At 41.7% G+C, this 22,836-nt stretch overlaps 1 protein-coding gene across 2 annotated transcripts in view; it reads left to right on the top strand.

Annotated features, from left to right (window-relative positions):
• PLEKHG1 (pleckstrin homology and RhoGEF domain containing G1) overlaps positions 1-22,836 on the top strand; it is a 135,574-nt gene that overhangs the window by 77,661 nt on the left and 35,077 nt on the right. The window contains exons 1-2 of one of the 2 annotated variants that reach the window (XM_032183731.1): positions 49-102; positions 5,536-6,074. In XM_032183731.1, coding sequence (XP_032039622.1) covers positions 5,655-6,074 — 420 coding nt within the window. In that variant the 5' untranslated portion in view covers positions 49-102; positions 5,536-5,654. Of the gene's footprint in view, positions 1-48; positions 103-5,535; positions 6,075-22,836 lie in introns of those variants that run through there. The other variant, XM_032183730.1, reaches the window with a different exon arrangement.

The following is a 22,836-nucleotide window of genomic DNA, read 5'->3' on the forward strand; positions in this document are numbered from 1 at the left end:
AGCTGTACGGACTAGTAAGTGCTTCTCATTTTACCTGAGTGCCCAGTGAGGTAATTTGGGAACAGCTGAAGGCAGAGCGTGCATTTATTCCCCGCTGCACAGGTAGGTCGTGGGTTGTTCTGTGAGGATTTGAAAAATAGAGAGGACTTGTTCGTTCTCTGTGCGGGGAGCCAGAGACATTCCTCAGTGGTGAGATACTGTCGCAGAGGATTTTCCCTTGCAATAATGTTCTCGGGCATTAGCGGGCTTGGTTCTGACAGAGGCTATTCTGCTCTAAGCGTTGCATGGTGGGGAGGGCGGTTTGACAGACAGAGACACATTAGCTGATGGCTTTTTTTCCTTGTTGTAAGATTGCTAATAAATGGGATTTCTGTTGCTCAAAGTTCAGTTAAAGTACTTGGCAATGTATTGTTCGTGACAGTTCATACTGAATTCATAATCTCAAGAGATCTAATCCTGCAAATATTGTTAAGTCTCTAATGTGGCTTTGTTCACAGAGGGTATTAGTCTTAGAAGTGACATGTTCGTATTCAGAAGTTAGTAACTAGTAATCTGCTGACCTTCACTTGTGTAGTATTCAACTCAGAGAGGATATGGGGAGTGTGCTTAAGATCGTGTTGGAATCATTGTAGTGAATGTATTTTAATCTTTCTCAGTCAGGCAGCTGTATAACATTTATGTTTCTAAATTGCACTGCTGCATTTGAACTTAATGCTAAATGTAGAAATTGCTGTAAACAGTTCTGCTTAATTGTGTCTACAATATAAATGGTTTCTTTGAAATAAGCAGCTATTTCAAAGAAAATACAGGAAAGGATTCTTGTAGTCTCATCACTTTTATTTAGCTGAACTTCCAGAGGATGTGAAGCCTGTAATTTCTGGTAATGTTGACTTTGCAGATAACATCTTTGGTGCCCTTTTTCATGCTGGGAGAAAGGCAACAACAATACTAATTATGAATATAAATTGACTTGTGAGTTCTTAGTCATGCACTGTATCTTAAGATGTCATATGCAGTAAACAACGTGAAGGAATAAACACCTATATTTAGACAGGGCTTGCGGATCTTTGTATTTAAATACAAAATTGACTTAGAGTGCTTTATCTTGCATGTCCTAGAGTAGCCAGGGCTGTGGAGATAATGGCAAATCATTTGTCATTACTCTGACTGTAGTTACAGGCAGGAGGTATATGTTAAAGAAAAGCAAGTGATAGAAGTTTGCATGTTTCTCTGGGCATTTGTTTATGATCGCATGCTGAAAGCATTAGATACGCTAAAAGATTTGTTTTGCATGTGGCTTCAATGTCGAAACTACTACTGCAGTTGCCTGTTGGGGTGAAATGCTGTGTTTCTTGCCCCTGCACCACTGTAGGGTAAGCACAAGTTGTGGTTCTTGCTTGGGAGAGCTTTGGGGTCGTGTCATGCCAGCATGCACTGTGTGTGTGTGTGTGCGTGCGCGTGTGTGTCTCTGTCTGTCTGTTTGTCAGTGGGGTGCAGGGGACGGAGGGGAGCAGGGAGGTCTGCAGGTCCAGGGGAAGGCTAGCTGGATTCATGCAAAGGCACAAACAAGAAACGACTTTGTTCGGGGAGCGTGTTTCCTTGTGAGTCCGGACAAATGTGCAATTATCCTCCTTTCAGCACTGAACTAACAAGTCATTACTGTTATTCGTTAATTAAAGTATGCAAATTTAAGATTTTTTTTTTTCCTCCCCAGACTGAGTTAAATACCATTATTCACAACTCACAAAAGTTCTCAATATTAGTTTGGCTCATCATTGAAAAGGCCCAGTAGACAAAGGAACGCCAAACAAAAACGTGGTGACCCGGCCAGATGTGGGTCAGGGAGCACAAGCCCTGCTCAGAGTGTGTCCTTTGCAGGAGATGTGCCGATAGCTGGAACTGCACAGCTCGTCTGCAGCCCAATGCAGCTGGCTGCTGGTGGTGCTGTGAAATCAGGGGGAAAGGGGGGTGTGTGTGTGTGGATGCAGGGGGGCTGTAGAGCCTTATAAATCAGTCCTGCGGGCTATCTGAGAGGTGAATTTGCTTTTCATAATGACAAGTTTGTGTCAGAGAGAAATTTGTAAGAGGCTACAGTGTTTTCAAAGGCACAGGCAGTAGAGGGCAGCTGTCTCAGCTGTGACACAGCGAGATCAGTTTTGGGGGAGGCTGTTCCCCCTGCATTAATTTATCTGTGAGGTTTTCAGCAGCCAGGATATGCAGAATTCAGGCAGTTGGCAGAAGAGTGAAGTTATTTTATGTTAAAACTGGACCAGGGTTCTGAAAAGCCAAATCCAAACCCTGAAAAAGAGAAGGATGGGCATGGGACTGCAGCAACGAACGGGATTCAGTTTCTGCGTTTTCTGATGGGGTTGTGACTGGAGAAATCATCTCAACTCTCGGAAACTGGTTTCAACGACAGGGGTAATTCTGCCTAGCCTCAGAGGCGTTTCTAAAGATAAACTTGCAAAACCTTGGAAGATGTTCAGATGCTGTGTTGTTGGGAAGGGCTGTGGCTATTTAACAGGTACCTGTAGCTCAGATGGAAAGTCAGGGCTAGGCCGAGCCAGGGCCCATCCCTCAGCTCTGAGTGACACTAGCAGGGTGTGCAGTGTTTGTTACAGGGCCTGAAAGCTGAGGAGAGAGAGTCTGCTTCCTGGTAGACTGTCACGCCAAAATGCCCAGCCGGGCTTGGCGTGCCTTTCTGTTGAGCTTTGTGAACTGAGGTGGGCTTCTAGCAGGGCCTGACGCTCTTTGGAGCTGATGTGCTCTGCCTGGCAAAACGCCTCTCTTAGGGACAACGTGGCAGGATTTGAGCAAAGTCTGTTCACAGAGAAGCCAAACACCCAATTTACAGCCGGAATAAAGACAAATTAAAGGAAAAAGTAACTTTGAGACTGGTAGTTAGGATGAAGCTCTGAGGACGAAGCAGATGATTTTCAAGTTACAAATAGCTTGCTTGCTGTAATTTATATAGAAATATGCAGGAATTTGTCTGAAAACAGAGGAACTTGAGTCAAATGTGTTGTGAGTAATTAATTAGCTGTGCCTAGCAGGGACCTGGGGCTTGCCAGGGTCAGGGAGAATGCAGGTGTTTGAGCAAGCACAGTTTAACTGTTACAACTATTCCTTGTTAGTTTTTAATAAGCAATGGCACTGTCATTAAACAAGGAAATAAATAGTTTGTGTTGTTGTTGCTTTATTTAAGGTGTGTTGGAATCTCCCCATGTTTCTTTCTATGAGTATGTTTTATGGAGAAAAAACAAAAACAAAAACAAACAAACAAAAAAAAAACACACAAAACTGCTTTTATTCTGATCTGTTTCATTGACCTGAACTGTGTTTTGTTGGGTTTTTGTATTAATGAGCCTCACAGTGTTTGTGAAGCAAATATTATATATTAATGCCTTCAGGTTATCTGGGAGGCAGACAACATATCAGTGAAATGGGAAGAAAAGAGCATGGAGCAATGGAATGTAACAGGAATCCTTTATTTTCCCCCTAAATGTGGCTAATCAGGTGTTTCTTTGTCGTGTAATTTTAGTTAAAATATCTTGAAGTAAGTTAGCGGAAGGGCATCCCTGTTATCTTGTTTATCCTGTGCATTTTTCAAGGGGGTTTACATCTGCACAGTAACATTATGCTTTCTAACTGAACTTGAAAAATGATCCAAAGCTGATAACAAAAATACATTCTTATCAAAAATGCATACTTTCTTATCACAAGCAATAGGAAAGCAAACATCTTTGTCCATACTGATTTTGAAACAAGAGAACTTCACTGCATTCTTCAGTTTAAAACACTTTCCATATTTTTGATTTATATTTTATTTTGAAGTTTATACTTCATTTGCTTAATTTAAGAAAAGGAAGAAAATATGATCCTGTGTTGCAAAAATGGAAGAACATGGCTTAAAGAAGGGCTGTAGTTTTTCAGACTTGAGATAAAACCAGGAGGACAGAGGTGCCAGATCAGATTTTAGTCTAAGGGCCAATTTCTGACCCATATAATGAGCAAATTACTCTCTGTTAATTCCATGTGTTACCTTAAGGGCAGTACTTTTCTGTAACAAAAAGCTAATATCATCGTCACTGAAATGGTAGTATTAATTACTTATGTACAAATCAAATCGTATGCATTCAAGATAGGCCAAATAAAACAAACATTCTTCTTTGGGATTTTTTTTTTGTCTGTTTGTTTTGGATTTCTTTTATTTTTTATTTTTAAATAAATAGTGTGTTTGTTTTTTTTTTTCTTTTCTGAATAAAATCCTCCCCTACTCCTGGCCCCAGTCAGTGTAGGGGGGTGGTTTTTCCTTGTAATTTCATAACCAGTCTGCTTTAGTTTAAGAAGATCCACCTTAAAGGTTAGGTGAGCTTAATTTGCTATTTTAAAGGCTTTATGGTTTCTTTACTGAAACCACCCTCTGGAGTTCTAGTCACCAGTATGATTTTTGAAAAATTAAGTTGTTACCAGTGTAAAATAAGAACTGAGCTTCACAATGTGTAGGTGGCTTCAGTATTGCTTCTCTTTCTAAATTGTCACAAGTTTGTTTTTCACAATACTGACATACTGCTTTTTGCTGAGTCTGAAACATGTTTTTTGGGGGGTAGATGCTTCTTACTGAACCAAAACCTTGAAGTATTCGATGTATCTGCAGCTGCTTTTACAGGTTCTCATTGCTACACGGCACACAACTTGTCCAGAGAGAAATCTGCACTACATCATGGACCATGTCCTTCAGGGCATATGGTCAATAAAAAGAAACTAGATTTGATGTGCCAACAGGAAGACAGACATCTTACTTTGTTATTGCACTGATAGGAAAAACAGCTTTGGGTCAGTTCAACGAGGGGTAATATTCTGGCTTGAGCTGTACAGATTCAGAAAAACTTATTTTCCCAGTAGAAAACAGAATTATTTGGCAGCACTGTTTCCTGTGGGAGTTCTTTTTTTCAGAAGCTATGTTATTTTCATTGGGAAATCATTCTGGTTTTAGTGTTTTTGTACAAGCTGCAGAGCTGGTAATTGATAACTAACTGCTTTCAGTTTCTGCTTGCCCGTGTTGGCCTTGCAGTGTTCAAAATGGAAGGTACTGTCTGGTATCAATGACACAGTCCTTGAGTTTTTGAAAGCATCCAAGCCATGGTCAACTCACTGCTTGGGGGTAGCAAGGTCTCTTCCCAATAGAGTTTTTTTTAACCATAGGGAAAGTCTTTGAGTCTTATTTCTCTCCTCTGCTGAGCCTGAACGGTGCATGTGCTATCACTAAGTCCAGCACCATAGCACATGGGGCCAAGACAGGATGTGTCATAGGTATATACACGAACTGGAATCATGCAATGCCTATTTAGTAGCTTCCTGTGGGGGATCCCCACCACCTAAAAATGTGATCCCCAAATTATGTTGCTCTGGTTGTCTTTTGGGAAAAACAGATTTGTCTCAATTTTGTATGCAAAGCTCTAAAAATGTCTGTTGCCAACAATTAAGTTACATGGAGCACCAACAGTAAGACCACTCCTTCTGTTTATTTTTTAGATGACTTCCACTTACCTCTTGATGTTTTACCAGCTGTGACAGAGGCCCTTGACTCCAAGACAAAAGGGGAAGATTTGCACCAGGAGAGCAGATCTTTCCGCTGCTGTGAAAAAAAAACCATGGACCTATCAGACAGTGACCGTCCCGTCAGCTTTAGCTCCACTTCCTCTTCTGCTTCCTCCAGGGACAGCCACTGTTCCTTTGGAAGCAGGATGACCTTAGTTTCCAACAGTCACTTGGGCCTGTTTAACCAGGATAAAGAAACGGGTGCCATCAAGCTAGAACTAGTCCCAGCCAGACGATTTTCCAGCACCAAGCCATGCAAAAACACCCCTGTGGAGCAAGAGGATCCTGAGGAGAGCCTGGAAAAAAAGCTCAGCATGACGAGGAAAGCAGAACCAAAGGGAGTGAGCAAAAACTGTGCAATGTCCCTGGTGACGGAGCCCACCAGTCCGAAGCTCCTCTATGTAGACAGAGTTGTCCAAGAGATTCTGGAAACAGAGAGGATGTACGTGCAGGACCTGAAAAGCATTGTGGAGGTAGGAGTCTTGATGAGTGTGCTAACTGTTCCATACTGCTGTATTTAATATCTTTAGCTTTTGCAGCAGAACAGATGGACCTGAAAGTGGAACTGGCATTTGCTGGTGACCCAAACAAGGGTCTTTATAAATGTGTGTGTGTAACATCGTTGTTCTTGTTTATTTCTAGTTTTTATTTGATTAAATAAATCTGAACTGTTATTACTTGTTCATGAAGAATTAATATCCTACAGTTGATAGGATATAGTGATAGTTAGTAGTATAGATAGTTGAGTAGCGAATAAAGAGTGATGAATTCTTTGCAGTAACATTTATTTACCAAAAAAAAAAAAAAAGCTCTTTTTCCCCCTGGAATATATAGTAAGAAGCAAACTGCAGAGAACCTGTTTGGCCCTTTAAAGGTTTTTTCTGAAGGGTCTCCCTTTTTGATTCTTCCACCCTACCCCCACTCCCCAAATACTAGTTCTGCAAGTTCTTTCCTGCCTTGTCAGTCTCCCTTTTGTGCAGCTCACAGCTGCAGTCTGTTCGCTCCAAGTCCTTGGCCTATATTATTGAATATGGCATGTGCATTTGCTGGATAACCCTATTGTTTGTCTGTTGCATGAGGGAACTATGTTTTCTTTAGTATCAGTTCTGAATGGGTGGTGACTGTAGCATGTATTAGTAGCGGTGATGCTTTTGTCCAATCCCCAGTCCAACAATATCTTTCATTTTCCCTTTCTAGTATGGGCTAAAATACAGCTGAGTCCTTCTGTGGATTGTTATGGCCACTCCATGTGCTTACAACTGTGCCCATCAGTCATGTTCTTTTGTGTTATTGAAGATGACAATGAAGTCTCTCGGCTATTGTTTGTAGTCCAAGTACTTAACCCATGCCTGTGTGTTATGACCACCCACAGAGAAGAATTTCTTGGGAGGTGTATGTTTGGTGCACTATTCGTAGAATACATAGCTTTAAATAGCTGTATGAGCTGGTTTGCAAAAGAAAATATCAGTCAGCTGAAGACGACATCCCCCTCAATCCCAGCCCCTTGCCCAGCAAATTATGAAAAATTTAAATAAAGAGGAAGAAAGGTTAAGGCTTTGGTAACAAATGGTAACAAATGCATACTTTGTTATCCCCTCCCCAAGTTCTCACAAAGAAATCTTTTTTCTGCAAGGTTTGTTGGTTTCTGTAGCTGTTGCTGTTTCTCTACCTTGAAGTTACATTTTGGTAGTGTTAAAAGTTGTCATATGCTATAGAAGTCAGTCAATATCTATGTGTAGTCACTGTTCACAAGGCATGACCTCTATGTTTTTGGAAACTTTACCCCTTGTTCGTCTTCCTATGCAGTAAACTATACAACTTGAGAAACTGGAAAATTATCATTAACATATTGAAACAAATTTGCCATTTAGAAGTAGAAAGGCCAAAAAAAAAATGCTTACTAGAAACACTTGAAGCATCACTACAGCAAATGTAGATTAAATGAAGTTGTGAAAGAACTTGAGGAATTTACCTGTGAAATGTCAAAGGTCATTTTCTACATCATCTCATAAAGAATCTTGAAAGCTTTGCGTGGCACTAGCAGCCTATTTGAGAGGTGGAGGGGTTGGCAGTGGGGCTTTGTTTCAGACGGTGTTCAGAATCCCTGGGCTTGGAAGGAGCACCTTCCTAAATGGTGAGGGCAGTGGGGAGCCAGCTACCTCAGCCTGCGCGTGTTCTCTACGTGGTTTCAGGGGAGAGAGCTGTGACTGGAAGCATGTCACAGAGCAGCCTCTTTGTATATGTTTCTCAAGATTCCTTTCTCCATATGTTAGCTTAGCAATGCTGCAGTGCTTCACCTATCCAAGGGTGGTGGTTGTAAGAAGGGTGGTAAGCCTCCGCAGACATCTGTAGGAGTACTGTAGCCTTTGAGGGTTTGATTATCTAGGCGTCTGTGACTTGAGGCCATTTAGTTTGGCAGCCAGATGACTGGTACAGAGCCAAACTAAGATGAAGGGAAGCAGCTCAATCTGTCTTATTTTCCAAATAAACTTGGGTCAAGTTTTGGCAGCTAGTTAGGAAATGGGATAAGAATAGGAAAAGGAGAGCTAGAGGAAGGTCGAAGGACAAGTGCTGCCCATGACATGTATGGAAACATGAAGGTGGGAGCTGCTGGAGGAAGGCACAAGCAAATGAACCAGTGCTAAGTGGAGAGAGTGAATAATTAGAGGAGAAACAATACAAGGAAATAAGGGAAAACCCAGGAAGTGGAAAGTTAGGGGGGGAGTATGAATTAAGTGGAACTGGAGCACTCTAGTGATTTAATTGAGTTAGTGAGTTTTGCAGCAGACTGCAATACAACAGCTTATGTACGCAGACTAAAAATACTAAGGAGGTTTTTCTCTTCCCCCCTCCCCTTTTTTGTTGGATAGTTGGAGAAGCAAAGCAACCCAAGTACAAAGAGCTAGCAACTGAAATAATGTCAGACTGAGGATGGCATGAGGACAAAAAGAGAGAAATGAATAGGTACCATTTTAATTGCCCTCTGACCCCAGCTGAGGGCTGTTGCTACAGGCTTTTTGTCCTCCCAGCAATGGGGATTTGCTGACATTACCTTCTCTGTGGACAATGGAAATATACTTAAAAGGAGCGTGTTCTCACTGTTGTTTCCAGCACTTTGAAACATGTTCCAGCTCTGCAACTGAGATGGCTTTAAAACTGAAGTCTCTAAACCCACTCTCTAAATTTCTTGTTGGTGCAGAGAAAGGCGTGTTTGCCTGCAATGTGCCATCAAGTATTTTTATTTTTATTTTTTTTTAATACATCCATGCATCCAGTTGTGATGTTGTGCCAAGAGATATGAAGAGGTAGAGGAGTTCAGCCCCATCTAGCAAGTCACATTAACTTGTGAAAGGAGCAACTCAAAGCTACACAGAATCACAGATTAGTTGAGTTTGGGAGGGACCTCTGGAGGTCATCTGGTCCAGACTCCCTGCTCAGGTAGGGCCACATAGAGCCACTTGACCAGAACAATGTCCAGGCAGTTTCTGAAGATCTCCAAGGAGGGAGACTCCACAACCTCTCTGGGCAACCTGTGCCAATGCTTGGTCACCTGCACAATGACCAGAAGTGCTTCCTCATCTTTAGAGGGAGCCTCCTGTGTTCCAGTTTGTGTCCATTGTCTCTTGTCCTGCCACTGAAAAGAGCTCGTCACTGTCCCCTTTGCACCCTCCCTTGAGGTATTTTAGTGCATTGATGAGATCCCTCCTGAGCCTTCTCCAGGCTGATCAGGCCTTTCCTCATATGAGAGGTGCTGGACTCAGTATTGCGCCCTGGGGTACACTGCTAGTTACTGACCTCCAACTAGACTTTCTGCTTTTGATCGCCCTCTGGGCCTGTCCATTCAGCCACTTCTCAATCCACCTCGCTGTCTACTCATGTCAACTGCTTGCCTGTGAGGCTCTTACAGGAGATGGTGTTGAAAACCCTCCTGGAATCCAGGCTGACAATAACCACTGCTCTCCCCTTGTCTACCAAGCCAGTTCTTTCATCATGGGAGGTTATCAGGGTAGTCAAACATGACAGCTCCTTGGTGAATCCATGCTGACTGCTCTTGATTACCTTTGTGTCCTTGATGTGCCTGGAAATGGTTTCCAGGGTTAGTCATACATATGTGTATAAGACATACACAAACAACCCATTAACATGAATGGTGTGAAATTGCATGTAGGATCCTGGTACTGTTCATCTTATTGAAGCTCATTCATTAAGAGTTAGCCTACAATAGTGTTTTAGGGAACATCTTTTCAACCTGTGTAATCCTTTGAACATGTAGCGTTAGCATGCTCCCCATAAAAGACTATGGAGTGAATGGGGAAAAACAGAATTTCACCTCTTTCGATGTTTTCTTTGACCCAACGTGGTTAAAGTAAATTAAAAAGGCACAGATTTTGACTGGCTTTTGAGTATCCAGGTGGTCTTTTTTCTGAACAGTGCCAAACTGTCAGATACAGGTAGAAATTAACCTCAAAGGACATGGCTAATGTGATCTTTAACTGATACTGGAGATCTACTGAGGTTCTCCAGCTTTTAAATTGAAGTATTTCATTGGTTTAGGATGAGTGAGGGGAGGCCATAAGGGCACTACTTGGCTCCCTGTGCCTCAGGACATGCTTTAAAACAACTGCTTTTCTAAGCACTACAACCATTTTGTATGTGACCTGGAAGAGCAGTTGAATTATTATTGTTTTGAGGAATGCTGCTGTGATTCTTGCACAGGCAAGCATTGTAGCAAGGATAGACTGAACATTGTTTGGTGTGTTCTATCAGATGATCTGTTAAGAGTATTTCAATTTTGAATTAGTACAGCTTGAAGCGTGTTTCAGGCAAGTTTATGATGAGAAATCGGATACCTTGGCTTCCTGCTTGTGTCATGCTGACAGGTGTACTGGTCAGGGCAAAACCTGCAGACTTTCTCCTCTCCAGGACCCAGCCTGACTATTTCAAATAGCAGTCGAGTTAGAATACTCATAAACTTCAAGTAGAGTTACTTACTCAAGCAGCATCTTTTTTTCCTGTGTAAAATGCTTCCCCTGAGTTTATAATAAAATTCGGTACTTTGCATTAGTGTTTCACAGAAGTTAGAAGCCCCTACTCTTGTACATGGCATAAAATAACTGTAGAAAATGACTGTATTTGACATGTTACGTTAAATATGCTCTCACAGTGAAACTCGGCCATGTGATATAAGAACTCAGCAGTAAAATAATGCCATTAAAAAGTTGTTGTCATCTATAAAGACCAGTAACTAGAGTAAAGTATAATTTGTCAGTGCATTGCACAAATATCTGATGCAAATGAAGGTTGAGCTTCAGGAATACTGAACTGCATCTGAAGTCAGGGAGACTTCATTTTTATGAATGAGTTTCTCTATTCTCACTCCAGATGTGACATATTTTAAATCATCCCTTCTAGTTGAAGTCTGTCTTCTGTCTCCTCTCCATGCGGTTTGTTGCCTGACTCCTTTATTTATTTATTTATTTATTAAGACTCCTCAGTCAAGCCTTTGTACCCAGAAAGTCCTGCTCTCTGCAGTCTACTGCCTGTAGTCTTCTTCACAACCACCTATCATCATTTTTTTCTGTGTAATCCCATCCTCATCAGTCCATGGTGTCGCATTTCCTCGTGTGATTTATCACTTCTTGATCTTTCTTTTTTCCATGTTCTTAGTCTCTGCTGCCTCCAGGTCTCTCCCCACAGTTCCCTTCCAGATCTGAAGATGCTCTCTCAAACAGCTTGTCACAGCTTGTCAGTCTTTTTGCCAGGCCCATCATTGTTCTCCTCTGTCTATACCTCAGCTTCTCACTAGGTTTTTCTTTTCTCCTGACATAATTTTCATCATTCCAAATTTTTCTGCCCTCTAAGTTATGCTGATATTCAGTCTACATCTCCTGGTGTCCATCAGGCTTCAGTCCCATTTTCTCCTTCCCACCTTTCTGTAGGACTCCACTGTGTCTCCTCTGGCCTGGAACTGCACAGCATGCTTCTCCGTGTTGCAGAACACTTGCAGAGGTTCACTGAGACACAGGAACGATCTTTTTCCTGTTCTTTCTTCATAGGAGCAGATCTGAACCAGATGTGGCTTTTAGCATCCAAGAATGGCAGTTGCTGATGAAGAGCTAGTGAGTCCTGAGCTGAAACACACAAAGGATCTTTGCTAAAAGTTCCTATTGGGAAAACATGAATTTGAGGGGTTTCACTCCCCACCCCTCCATCTATGTTCAACTTCAGGGAGGTTTTCACAATGGCAGCAAAAGCCATACTCTGAAACAGAGTCTCCATTATGCTCCCATCTGCTACTGCCCCTCCTTGAAATGCCAGGGGATGTTGCATGTCCCTGCTAGTCAGCCTGGGGGTGCTCGTCTTCTTAGAGGGGAAAGGTCAACAAAATTTTTCAACATGAGCAGAAAAGTGTGCTTTCAGTTCTTTCTGAAAAAGGCCTGGGGGTATGCTCTTCCTGAAATTGCCTAAAACAACTCAGCAAGGAGGCAGGCTTCTGGTGTAGAAAGCTTTATCCAAGGTGAGCAAATTTGACAAAGTTACATCCTCCTTGCATGATGGGGTGAAGCCTTGTAAAGGGAAATATTGGAAGTCTGACGGTGTTGTGGCACCAAAGGAGGCTCCAAGGAGGCTCTGCTGGGAGGAAGTCAGTATCGGAGTTTTATTGTTCCAAGTTTCCTGCCACCTTGTTCTGCATTTAGAGGATATCTCTTTCTACAATTCAGGCAATTAGTTTAAAAAAAAAAAAAAGGGGGGGGGGGGCAAACAAACAAAAAACCAAAACACTTAAGACTGCAGTGTGCTCATTGTCACTTCTTGTGGTGTGTCAATAGAAGTATAGCTGCTGGGTTGTGCACTGGGTTGTTGGATAGCATAGCTCTAAGAAACTTAATTCCTCTTATCAGGTAGGAATCATGATACAGCTAATGCAGCTGCAAAAGTTTGTTCCCACATTATCCTCAATCTCCCTGTTTGCAATCTCTTTTATTAAGGCCGCTAATTTACATGCCTGAGGACAGTGCCTATAGATTACTGACATAAATTGCAAGTGTTATTGGAGGAGAACCTTTGTTTTGTAGCATTCTGGCACCCATCAAATAAAAGAACTGGTTCTTATTAGCACTGTCCTTTCTGAGCATTTTGTAGATGAGAAGTTTCAGAGTGCTTCAAGAAGTTTCAGAGTGCTTTACTGAAGACTACTGAGAAGGTTACCTGTGGTGTGAGAGGATGAACTGGTCCCTCTTGTATAAACAACCTGAATTTTGAGGCATTACTGTAATCAGCAGGTAGTAATGATGGCATTCTGAATTTTTCATCGTTTTTATTTCATCCTTTTTAGGGAGCAGTGATGTGTGGCCTCACAATTAATGGTGTTCCCAGCCCTCCCCCCCCCCCAAGTTCATTAAGGCCAGAAGTTAGCATATGACATATATGACATCAGTGGTTGTAAAGCAGGGGAACAACACTTTAGCTGCATGCATAAGCACTGCTGTTTTGCAAGTATGGTCCATCTGACAAAGATTGCTGACATGCTTCATTTATTTGTCTTAAATCTCCAGCACAAAAGAGAGAGCGCAGGTGTTGGGTGCATGATTTTTAACCAGTTTACTTTAATTTCCTCATTAATAGCATGATGATTTTGAAACAGGCTCTCCTTCTTGGTGGGACCGGCTGCAGAGCATATCCCATACAGAATGCAAAGTTCAGATTTAATTCAGTTCAGATTTGAATGTTCAGAGTGAGATTCTTCCTTCTTTGAAATTTGTCTTGCTATGACTTTAAAGAGTAGATAAACACAGATTGGTTTACTTTTAGCACTTACACTGTTCTTTCTGACTAGGAGTCGGTCCTTAATGCTTTGAGAAAATCTGGATGAGCAATTTGAATTACCTGCAAAGCAAATATTGTGATAGTGGCAGTGATAACTTTAACTGTGGTTAGTGTTCCTTTGAGCTGATGAATTTTCCCACCGCTTGCTTCTCATCCATGAAGGAAAGGCTGTGTCAAATTCAGATTGACCTCAGGGAAAGCATGGCTAAAAAGCAAGGAAAGTATTTTCCAGTAATACTGAGATATGATAGCTGAAACTAAATTGTGCTTGACTATCTCAGTGCATATCTAAAAGACCTTCTTTACGTCAGCCTAGTTTATCCAGAGTTACATCAATATAAATTGGAGCAGAAAATGTTCCACTTAAAAATCAGTAATAAATTTGAAGGCAACTCTATTGGAGAATCCAATGTGTTGTCTTTTTTTCTGGATTTGTTGTCTGCAGATCAAGACCATTTTCTCCACTGGAGATTGCTGAAAGGTGAGGTATCTAGTAGCAACACCAGGTATGTTACCGAACAGGCGTAAAAAAAAACAAAACTGTTCTGGCTACCTTTGAGAAATATTTATGGTTAATAAGACAAGACTACTCTTTTCTGAGGCAGTAGGACTGTCCAGTTTTCCAGGTGGACATCTTGCTTCCTGGGTGTGAGCCATATTAAACATCCTGGAGCATCCAAAAATGATGGAAGTATATACTAAATATTGTTCATATTTGTGTTTTAAATAATCTAAGATGAAGTTGTTTCTGAAACTCCAAGATCTTGAACAAAAATGTTTTGCCAGCTATGTATGTGGGATCGTATGCACCCTGAAAAGAAACCATACCAAAACCAAATGCAAACAAAACCTAGAACTTGTTTTTCTGGGCATGTGAGAAGCATTCTGGGTTTTGGAAAAAAAGTTTGTTTCTAGTTGTATAGTAGGAATATAGTGTTGTGAACAACCAGAAGTAACCTAGCTTACATGGTGAGAGGGAAGTGCTCGTATTGTGACAGGGAGCCATTTGTATACAAACCTCATACAAAATATGTAAAATCATGATTAAATATATAGATGCGTGTTTTTTCTTAGCTGCATTATCACTGCACAGTCTTAATTCTGCTAGTAATATTCATTAATATCCTTTATCCAGAAGATATATAAAAATACTTTATTCTGAGTATTTGAAAGGTGCTGGATAAAATGTCAGTATTGCCTTGTGTTTTCTGCACCTGAACTTGACATCTAGCTTTTATCTCAGTCCAAGGCTGTAGAAACTTTTTGAGTCAGAGACCCATTGCAGAGCCTTAGTGTATGGATGGGCTGTGTGCATCATGGCAGTACAAATATATAGCTGTAACTTTGTGTTGTAGGTCAGCTCTGCTTGGACAGCACAAAAAAGTGAGTTAGGCTGTGGTTCTAAATGAGGTGTCAGTAAACGCACTGTGAGTTTTTTCTATGCTGTGGGTGGAAGATGAGCAGCAGTGATAGCTGCTACTGTGCCAGCAAGCTAAAGAATGGCTGAAAAGCCTGACTGCAGCTGCTGGTGGACTCGTCTTTCAGCAGTGGATACATCTCTGGGCTCTGCTGTCTGCAGCCTCCTGTATGCTTTCTAAATGCTTACAAAGATGATTACAAAGATGATTAAGGGATTGGAGCATCTGTCCCAGGAGGAAAGACTAAGCGAGCCGGGCCTGTTTAGCCAAGAGAAGAGAAGATTGAGAGGGGATCTCATCAATCTCTACAAATACCTGAGGGGGCCATGTAAAGATGATGGGGCCAAACTCTTCTTAGTGGTGGCCAGTGACAGGGCAAGGGGTAATAGGTATAAATTAAACCACAGGAGGTTTCATTGCTGTATGAGGAAGAACTTCTTTACAGTTCAGGAGACAGAGCACTGGAACAGGCTACCCAGAGAGGTGGTGGAGTCTCCTTCTCAGGAGATACTCAAAACCTGCCCGGATGCCATCCTGCATAATATGCTCTGGCTGACCTTGCTTGAGCAAGGGGGTTGAACTAGGTGATCTCTGGAGGTCCCTTCCAACCTCAACAATTCTGTGATTCTGTAAATGCAAATGAATAAAATAAAAGGGTGAAAATTAATCTTCTGTTCTGGAAAGCTCTATTCTTTTCATTTTGGAGGGGGGAGGTAAGAAAAGGTTAAATAGAGAATGCACAGTTTAGGAGCACATGTGGTCTGCAAAGGAACCTCAGCATGAAACTTTGTTCCTCTAACAAGACTGAGGCTGGACCATGAGGTTATATTACTCTTCAGTGAGATGTGTAGAGCCCTGTTGTCATTTAGAAAGTTACAAAAGATGGCCCTGTTAACCTCCGCCTTGTGGCTGCCATTTGCTCACTGTCAGTGGATGGGGAGCTCTGAAGAGCAGCATGGTGGCTCCAGGCAAGAAAGCCTGGCAAGGGTAGGCAGCACAACTGGGAGGAGTAGGGATGAGAGCTGAGAGGCAGGGAAGAGGAGTTGTGGGCTTATGCTGCTAAGTTCTCAGTAAATATTTAAGTGCTTAATAAGATGATGTATTTTTTTTTGCACAATGAGTGGGATTTCTGTAAGGGAATTCTGAAATTTGGAAGCGATATATTAAATTGAAACTAACTACTGAGACTGCCGCCAGCCCATGGTTTCTGGAATTTTAATAACTTATTATGACCCTTCTGGTCCATGAAAATATTTGAGCATTTTTAATTTGTTTTATCATCATTATTAAACATTACTTATTGGTGAACTGTGTTCTTCTAGTAACCCATGCCCTTTAAACCTGAAGGCTTAACAGACCGCATAGCACTCTTTTTTCCTTCTCACCACTCCCATGGATTAAGGTGTGGTGCTAGTTGCAATTTTTTGTGGTTTCATGAGAAGACCATTTTGCAAATAAGATGCTTTCTTACATTTTCAGTTGGAAACCACCCACTGTTATAACCTTCCACTTCATTGCTGTTCATATATTACTGATAAAATCTATCAATAAATCTCTGGGAATCGTGTGGTTACTAAGGTTAAGATAAATGCATGTTTAGGATGTGTGCACATTTTCTTCATCATGCTGGGTTTGCATTTTCATTCTTTGGAAAACAGACTGTTGCAGTTTCCCTTCTTGTGTTTTAAAATTAATATTTCTCTTTTGGAATGCCTCATTTAACTAGCAGGGATATCAAGATCACCTTAAAAAATTGGCAACAGTCATTTACTGTACAAACTGAGGACAGCTTGTGTAACAGGCAATAGTCAACAGGATAAGATTTAGGTTCCTTTCCCAGCTGTGTCCCACATTCAAGGACTAAATACACCTTATAAAATTTCTGCGCTTTGCTTGACACTGGTTTAATAAGGTTATAGTCAGACAGAGTAAGCACTGTTGTGAGGATTAACGTAAATATCCAGAAGAACTTTGAGTTTCTTTTTTTAGAATTCATAATCATTGCACATCTTTAGATGATACTTTCTTTAAAAAAAAAAAAAAAAAAAAAACACTAGTTTTTTGAGTGCTGCTGCTGATTTATTCTGATGATGTCAAGCCTCAATTGTAGACTTTGATACAGAAGTTTGCAGAGTACTTACTTCATCTGCCTAGCGACTACAAACCATTTGACATCCTAACTGCTGGTTAATGTTTTCATTTGTCTTTCCTTACTATTGTAGCTTATTTCTTCTATTTCCTTATATCTTTAGGAAGCCAGTTGGATGGGGGCCTCACATAGCTCTTCAATGACATGTCAGTAAACTACTGATAGCATTTGTTATCATCCCATGATCTCCATCTGCTCTCTGAATTTATGTCTTATCATACCTCTGAGTAGCAATTCTTAGTGCCAGCTTCTGGGCAAAATTCCTGTAGCTGTGATTTATCAGTTGGTGCTTGCTGATACCCGAAGATACACATGGAACGTGGTTTTAATCAGTGGGTTACGACTTCAATAAGTTAGTGTGCTGAAGTGTGTAAGTGGCATTACATGTGAGTTTCTGTTCCCAGTGACTTACCCATATCATCTTCAGAGATGATGGACGATTTAGGGGATTTGTCTGTGCATGATCCATGAATCCCAGTTTCACATTATGAGTGCTTTTAGCGCATCCCTATCAAATTACACCTTGATTTAATTGACAGACTGCCTTCCAGGGTGTCTTTTTAGGATGGGAGATTTTGGCATGAAATACCTGCAGGTGAACAGGGGAATATTATTAAACTTCGATTGTATTTCATTCAAGCAAAAATTCTCCTCTGCTAAGAAGGCAAAATCCATGAAAACAGTCTATCCTTGAGGTCCTGCAACCAGGTCTCCTGATTCTTGCACTGTTGACATTGACATGCCCTAGAAATTTTCAGACGTTGTATGCAGCCCTGTGCATGCTTATGGGCACAACTGCTCACAGACAGTCAAAACCAACGAGTGAGCATGTTTTAGAGGTGCAAGGCATAGTGTTAGGACTCAGGAATTCGTCACAGCTAATTTTGGCTGACACGTACTCCCACTGTGGCTTTCCATGCATGCAGAAGAAGCCAAGGCAACCTACCAGAGGTCACTACTTCCCGTCCTTAGTATCTGCAAATGAGGCGGTGTTGTAACATCTATAAGATGAGGGAGGGAGGCATGTTGGTTGTAGAAAATCTGTTGCTTGAGAATAGTGATGTGAGGGAAAAAAATACCCTTCTTTTGTTCTGTAGGTGAAAGTTGATACAATGCTCTGTAAACATCCTATCCTGTAGACCCCTAACTGTGGAAAATGCAAGAAGTCTGTCATGGTCACCTTACTCTGCAGTGTTCAACAGTGGAAAGAAAACTGAAATGCGCTTCTCTATTTTTAGTCTTTCTTCATATCATGTTCTCACGAGTGCTCTCCCCATCAATCTTTGCCCTGCTGCGTGCAGTCAGTGGGCAGTATCGTCTTACTGGATCACCACGCCAGCTTTACTGCTGTAATCTGTAGGCTGTAAGCCGGTTGCATGTGTGAATTGGCTACGCCGAGGAAGCTGGCCATAAACAACGGTGAGTTTATACAGCTTCCTCCACCACCTCCATCCACGTGGTGCCTGGGGAGAGGACTGATATCAGCAGGGCAGCATTCTGCCACTTCAGAGACTGCTGTTCTGCGTGAAAATCAGAGAGGAAGGGGATCAGTCACACACCACACGTAGTAATGGATTGTATAAAACATGGGGTTTACTTCTACCATTCCTCTTCAGAGGCTTGCTGGCTGTTTGCGGTGGGATATATTCTCCTTGCCCTTCTCCCCTGACAGCAGGGTTAGATTGCTTCCAGCATGGGGGTGGCTGCGTGGGAGCCCACGGACAAGGCTGTGGGGAGCTGAGATCCTCACAATGGCAGGACTCTCTCTCCCAGCATGAAGTGTCAGTTTTACATTCAAAGTCCTAGGGTACATGAAGGGAAATAAGGGAATAGGAGGTACCCGGCACCCAGGACCTTTCTGCTCTCTTTGCTGGCATGAGCAGAGGAGGCTGTGTGGCTTTGCTTAGAGCTCTGAGCCCGGGTTTTCCTCACACAGCCCCTGGCTCTGGTGGTCACCTGGTGGCAGGGCTGTGCCCTGCTGTGCTTAGCCCCAGGCAGGCGCTGTCTTTTCAGACCTGTTCATGCTTTGGCCTATGTCTGGATTTGTCTGCTTCAGATATCTGTAAAAATACTGCTACTAATAAAAGTCTTCACTTTCTGCTTAAAGTACATGTAGAAGGTAGAAAGATATGCTCACAGAAATTTCCTTTTTTATTTAATTCCATTTTTGCATGTAGAGAAGTCCGCTATATGGTGGACAGTACAAGATTTTGTTTTATTTTTTTTAAAGTTTGATTTACTGGTGACATTAATATGTAACATCTGTGGCAGAAATAAAGTGCAGGGTTTTATAGTAATCAAACTGCATCTACAGTTAAAAAAAAAAAAAAAAAAGGCTTATATTAATGAAATATAAGTATTTATCTGTATGACATCGCATGACAACATGACTGTGTTGCTTGCAGCCTAGGATAGTGGTTGTGTTACTCATGGGAGGTGCAGATACCTTCTGCAAGCTAGCAAATCCTCACCATCCCAGAAAAAAAATTGAAAAGTTACTACTTTCTCTGTTGAATCAAACAGGTAATGCATTGAAGCACAGCTGCTGCTGCTCCTGCTTCTCTGGCAGAGGAACTCCCGAAGCAGGGAGTTAGGGTGCTAATTATCTTGGTGGGTATGGGTTTCTGTCTTCCAAGTGAGAACATGTTAGGCTCTCTGGTGAGGCTAAAGAGAGCAAGGGCTTTGAAAAGGGACTGGCAGCTGGGAAATAGTTTTAAGAGCAATTGAGCAAGCATTTTTTCACTCACAGAATAGAAAGAGGATTTCAGACAAAATGAAACTTCCTACAGATACGTGACCCTTTGCAGAGAATAAAGTGGAAGAACATGGAAGACAGAAAATGAAGGGAAGAAAGCAGTCCGAAAAGTGTTAATTTTGGCTGCATGAAAAGTTTTGCTACAGGGGTCTCCAGGTAAACCACTGTGCAGATTACGAGACCCACACTAAAATAATGGATTTATCATCTTCTATCACAGAAAGTAATAGCAATAATGATAGTGATGTGCTTTAAGGAGAAATATTGACAGGAGGCCTTGATATGGCAAGGAGAGGGCTTTGATTTAAATCTCTAAGTCCTCAGCCAGATATAGCCAAAGGAAGCAGGTTGAGAAGGCAACATAGGGATTGTTTCCAAGTGCACCTTCTCTCTGCAGGTTACAGCTGTACTTTCAGTAATTGAGAAGAGCTGCTCTGACATGCACTGTGTCCTCGGCCACCTGTCGTGGATAGTATGCTGTTTCCCCAAAAGGCATTCAGACAATGCTTCTGTACTTACCAGATAAATCCACAAATGAAGTAAATAATAATAAAAAGGAATAGAAAAAAAAATCAGGCAAAAGGGGCATTGGTAGAGATTATAATTACCTCTGTAATCAGCAGCATGGAGCGTGTTCTAGCAGTTACTGTTGTACAGCAGCAGTTGCCCAACCTTCTCTTTGGCTACAAGGATGAGCTGTGGTTTGGTCAGCGTGGCTCTAGCTAGCAGGCTACAACTGGGATCCAGTTTGCAGCGTGTTTTCTTTCTGGCCCACAGCCTTTCCCTCAAAGCAGTGTGGGAACATAATGCCGGCAGCCCAGGCTGCTGGAGCATGTCAGTGGCTCCTCTTGTCCACAACCAGCTGATCTGCGCCGTTTGTCATCATGTTGGGTAGAGGGCAGTTGGGCAAATGACATGCTCAGGGGGTTGGTATAGCATTCAGGAGAAGGGGCTGCCTTTCTGGTAGTACAGAAGTAGGGAATATCAGAAAACTGGGGTCTGAGCGATGGTATTGTGCAACCTGGATGCAGGTCCAGCTTGATTTAATAATGCATGTTCCTCCTCCTGCTGCAGCATGAGACGTCACTGGAGTTTTGATGAGTACCTGGTTTTAGGCGTTTTTTGGTCAGAGACTGAGTTTTCTTGGTGAAAGTACTCAACTTTTGAGTCAAGTACATGTTGTTGAAGTCTAAAGATGTACAGCAGCCTTGCGTTCTCCTTCAGCCTGTGTTTAGGCACTGGAATACAAAGATTTTTTTATTGTTACTTTTTCCTGTTATTGATATTTATTCAGATTTACAGTATTTCATGTGTCATTTGGTAAAGGTGTGCACATGCAACAGCACTACTCCTTCAACATTCTTGCTTATCTCTAATGATTTTCATACGTGCAGATTCCTGCTCTGTAGAGGATATATTTGATATATAGAGAAGATATAATTGTTTCTTTCAGGGCAGGAAAAAATATTTTACAAGGTAATGTCACTTTTACCCACATTAACATTACTATGTTAACATTTCTAATTTTAACATGTAATTTTAACATTACCACATTAATGTCTGGCAATAAACAATTTATTTAAACAATAATATTTATTATTGTTTAGCTTTTATTATGTTTTTAAAGCTAAGCGGGGGCCTGTTTTCAAAGGATAATAGGTGTCTAGATGAAAACGTCCCATGTGAATTTGCATTTCGTTTCTGACCTTTGGCCATGGAAAAAAAAAATAGTTTCAATCAATCTGTAAAGAACTTTTTGCTCATTTTGTTCTTTTCTTGACAGTTTTCTCTCGTTTCCAATTCGTACAATTACTGTTTTATCCTCAGAGGTTAGTGTTGTCATCATTTTGTTCCTCTGGAGATCTTTCTCAGGTGATTGCAGAGGAGGAGGCAGTCATCAGATGCGAAGCTCCTAACAGACATTCTTCCCGATAGACTCGGAGCGATGAAAGACAAATGGGGAGAATGTCAAACCCAGCGAGGGAGGCAGAGCCATTCGGCAAGCCTCTTCTAGTCTGTGGAGAGATTCAGGAAATAGGGTGGAAAAATTGTGCAATGTGATTAGAACAAACCTTGCTCCATAAATCAATCTAAAGAGACCAGCATTTATTTTTGTTTCTCTTATAAAGTAAGCTAAATGTTTTGCTCTAACTGCAGAGAAGCAATAAAACACCAGTGAAGGCAAAGGTTATAAACAAATCATTCGGTGCTGACAGAAGGTCCGTAGATGCTGACAAGAAACAAATAAAGCGAATAAGCCCGGTGCTCTGTTCTGATAAATTTTGTTGATTTCTGCACCGTGTCATTATGGCTGCAGCCTGCTCTGTTATCTCCTAGCTCCAAACCTTTCATTATGGCTTCAGATGATAACAGCTGTTGATATGCTGCAGGAGGTTGCAGTGACTACCATGGGGGTAAAGTACCACTTGCTAAGAAATAATTAGGAAAAACCCCATGGCGGGGTAGCTTTGATCTGCTCCTGCTGTTGTCCTTGCAGAAGGCTATATGCCGATACTGCATCAGTTTCCCGGATGAGTTCATGAAACTTTATGAGAGCACACATACTCTATAAAGCAATATAACCAGAAAGGTCCCACTTGCTGTGTCACTGCAAGCCACGTGCTGCTGCTGCAGCGTGCCCGGACTTTGTCAGACCGCTTTGTGAGGATGGGCCTGCAACCGCCATCCTCGCATCCGAGCATTTTTAATGAAGAACTGTCTCCCTTTACCCTAAGTAAGCAAAAACCCAGCCATTTGTTTCAAGTTTGTTTCTGATCTGATGCTGGGAGGACATGGAGGCTAGAGGTGCAGTCTCGGGGAACTTTTCGCAGCAGAGAGCACAAGCTGTGCGTGCGTGGGATAACCTGATCCTGGCACATGCTGCTGGAATGCTGGAAAACTGCCAAAGCACCTGCAGGCTTTTTCTTGGCAGGAGCCTTAGAAAGGGCCCGGTTCCTTATTTCTTGCTAAAAGTTGGTAAAAGACTGAGAAAAATATACATGTACATATGTGGAGAAAAATGGGATTGGAGGACAAAAGGAGCATATAGGAGGTTATGCTTTTAAAACTGTCTACAATACTGGGGA

Source organism: Aythya fuligula, chromosome 3 (genome assembly GCF_009819795.1).
Source record: "Aythya fuligula isolate bAytFul2 chromosome 3, bAytFul2.pri, whole genome shotgun sequence".
In the NCBI taxonomy this organism is placed as follows: Eukaryota; Metazoa; Chordata; class Aves; order Anseriformes; family Anatidae; genus Aythya; species Aythya fuligula.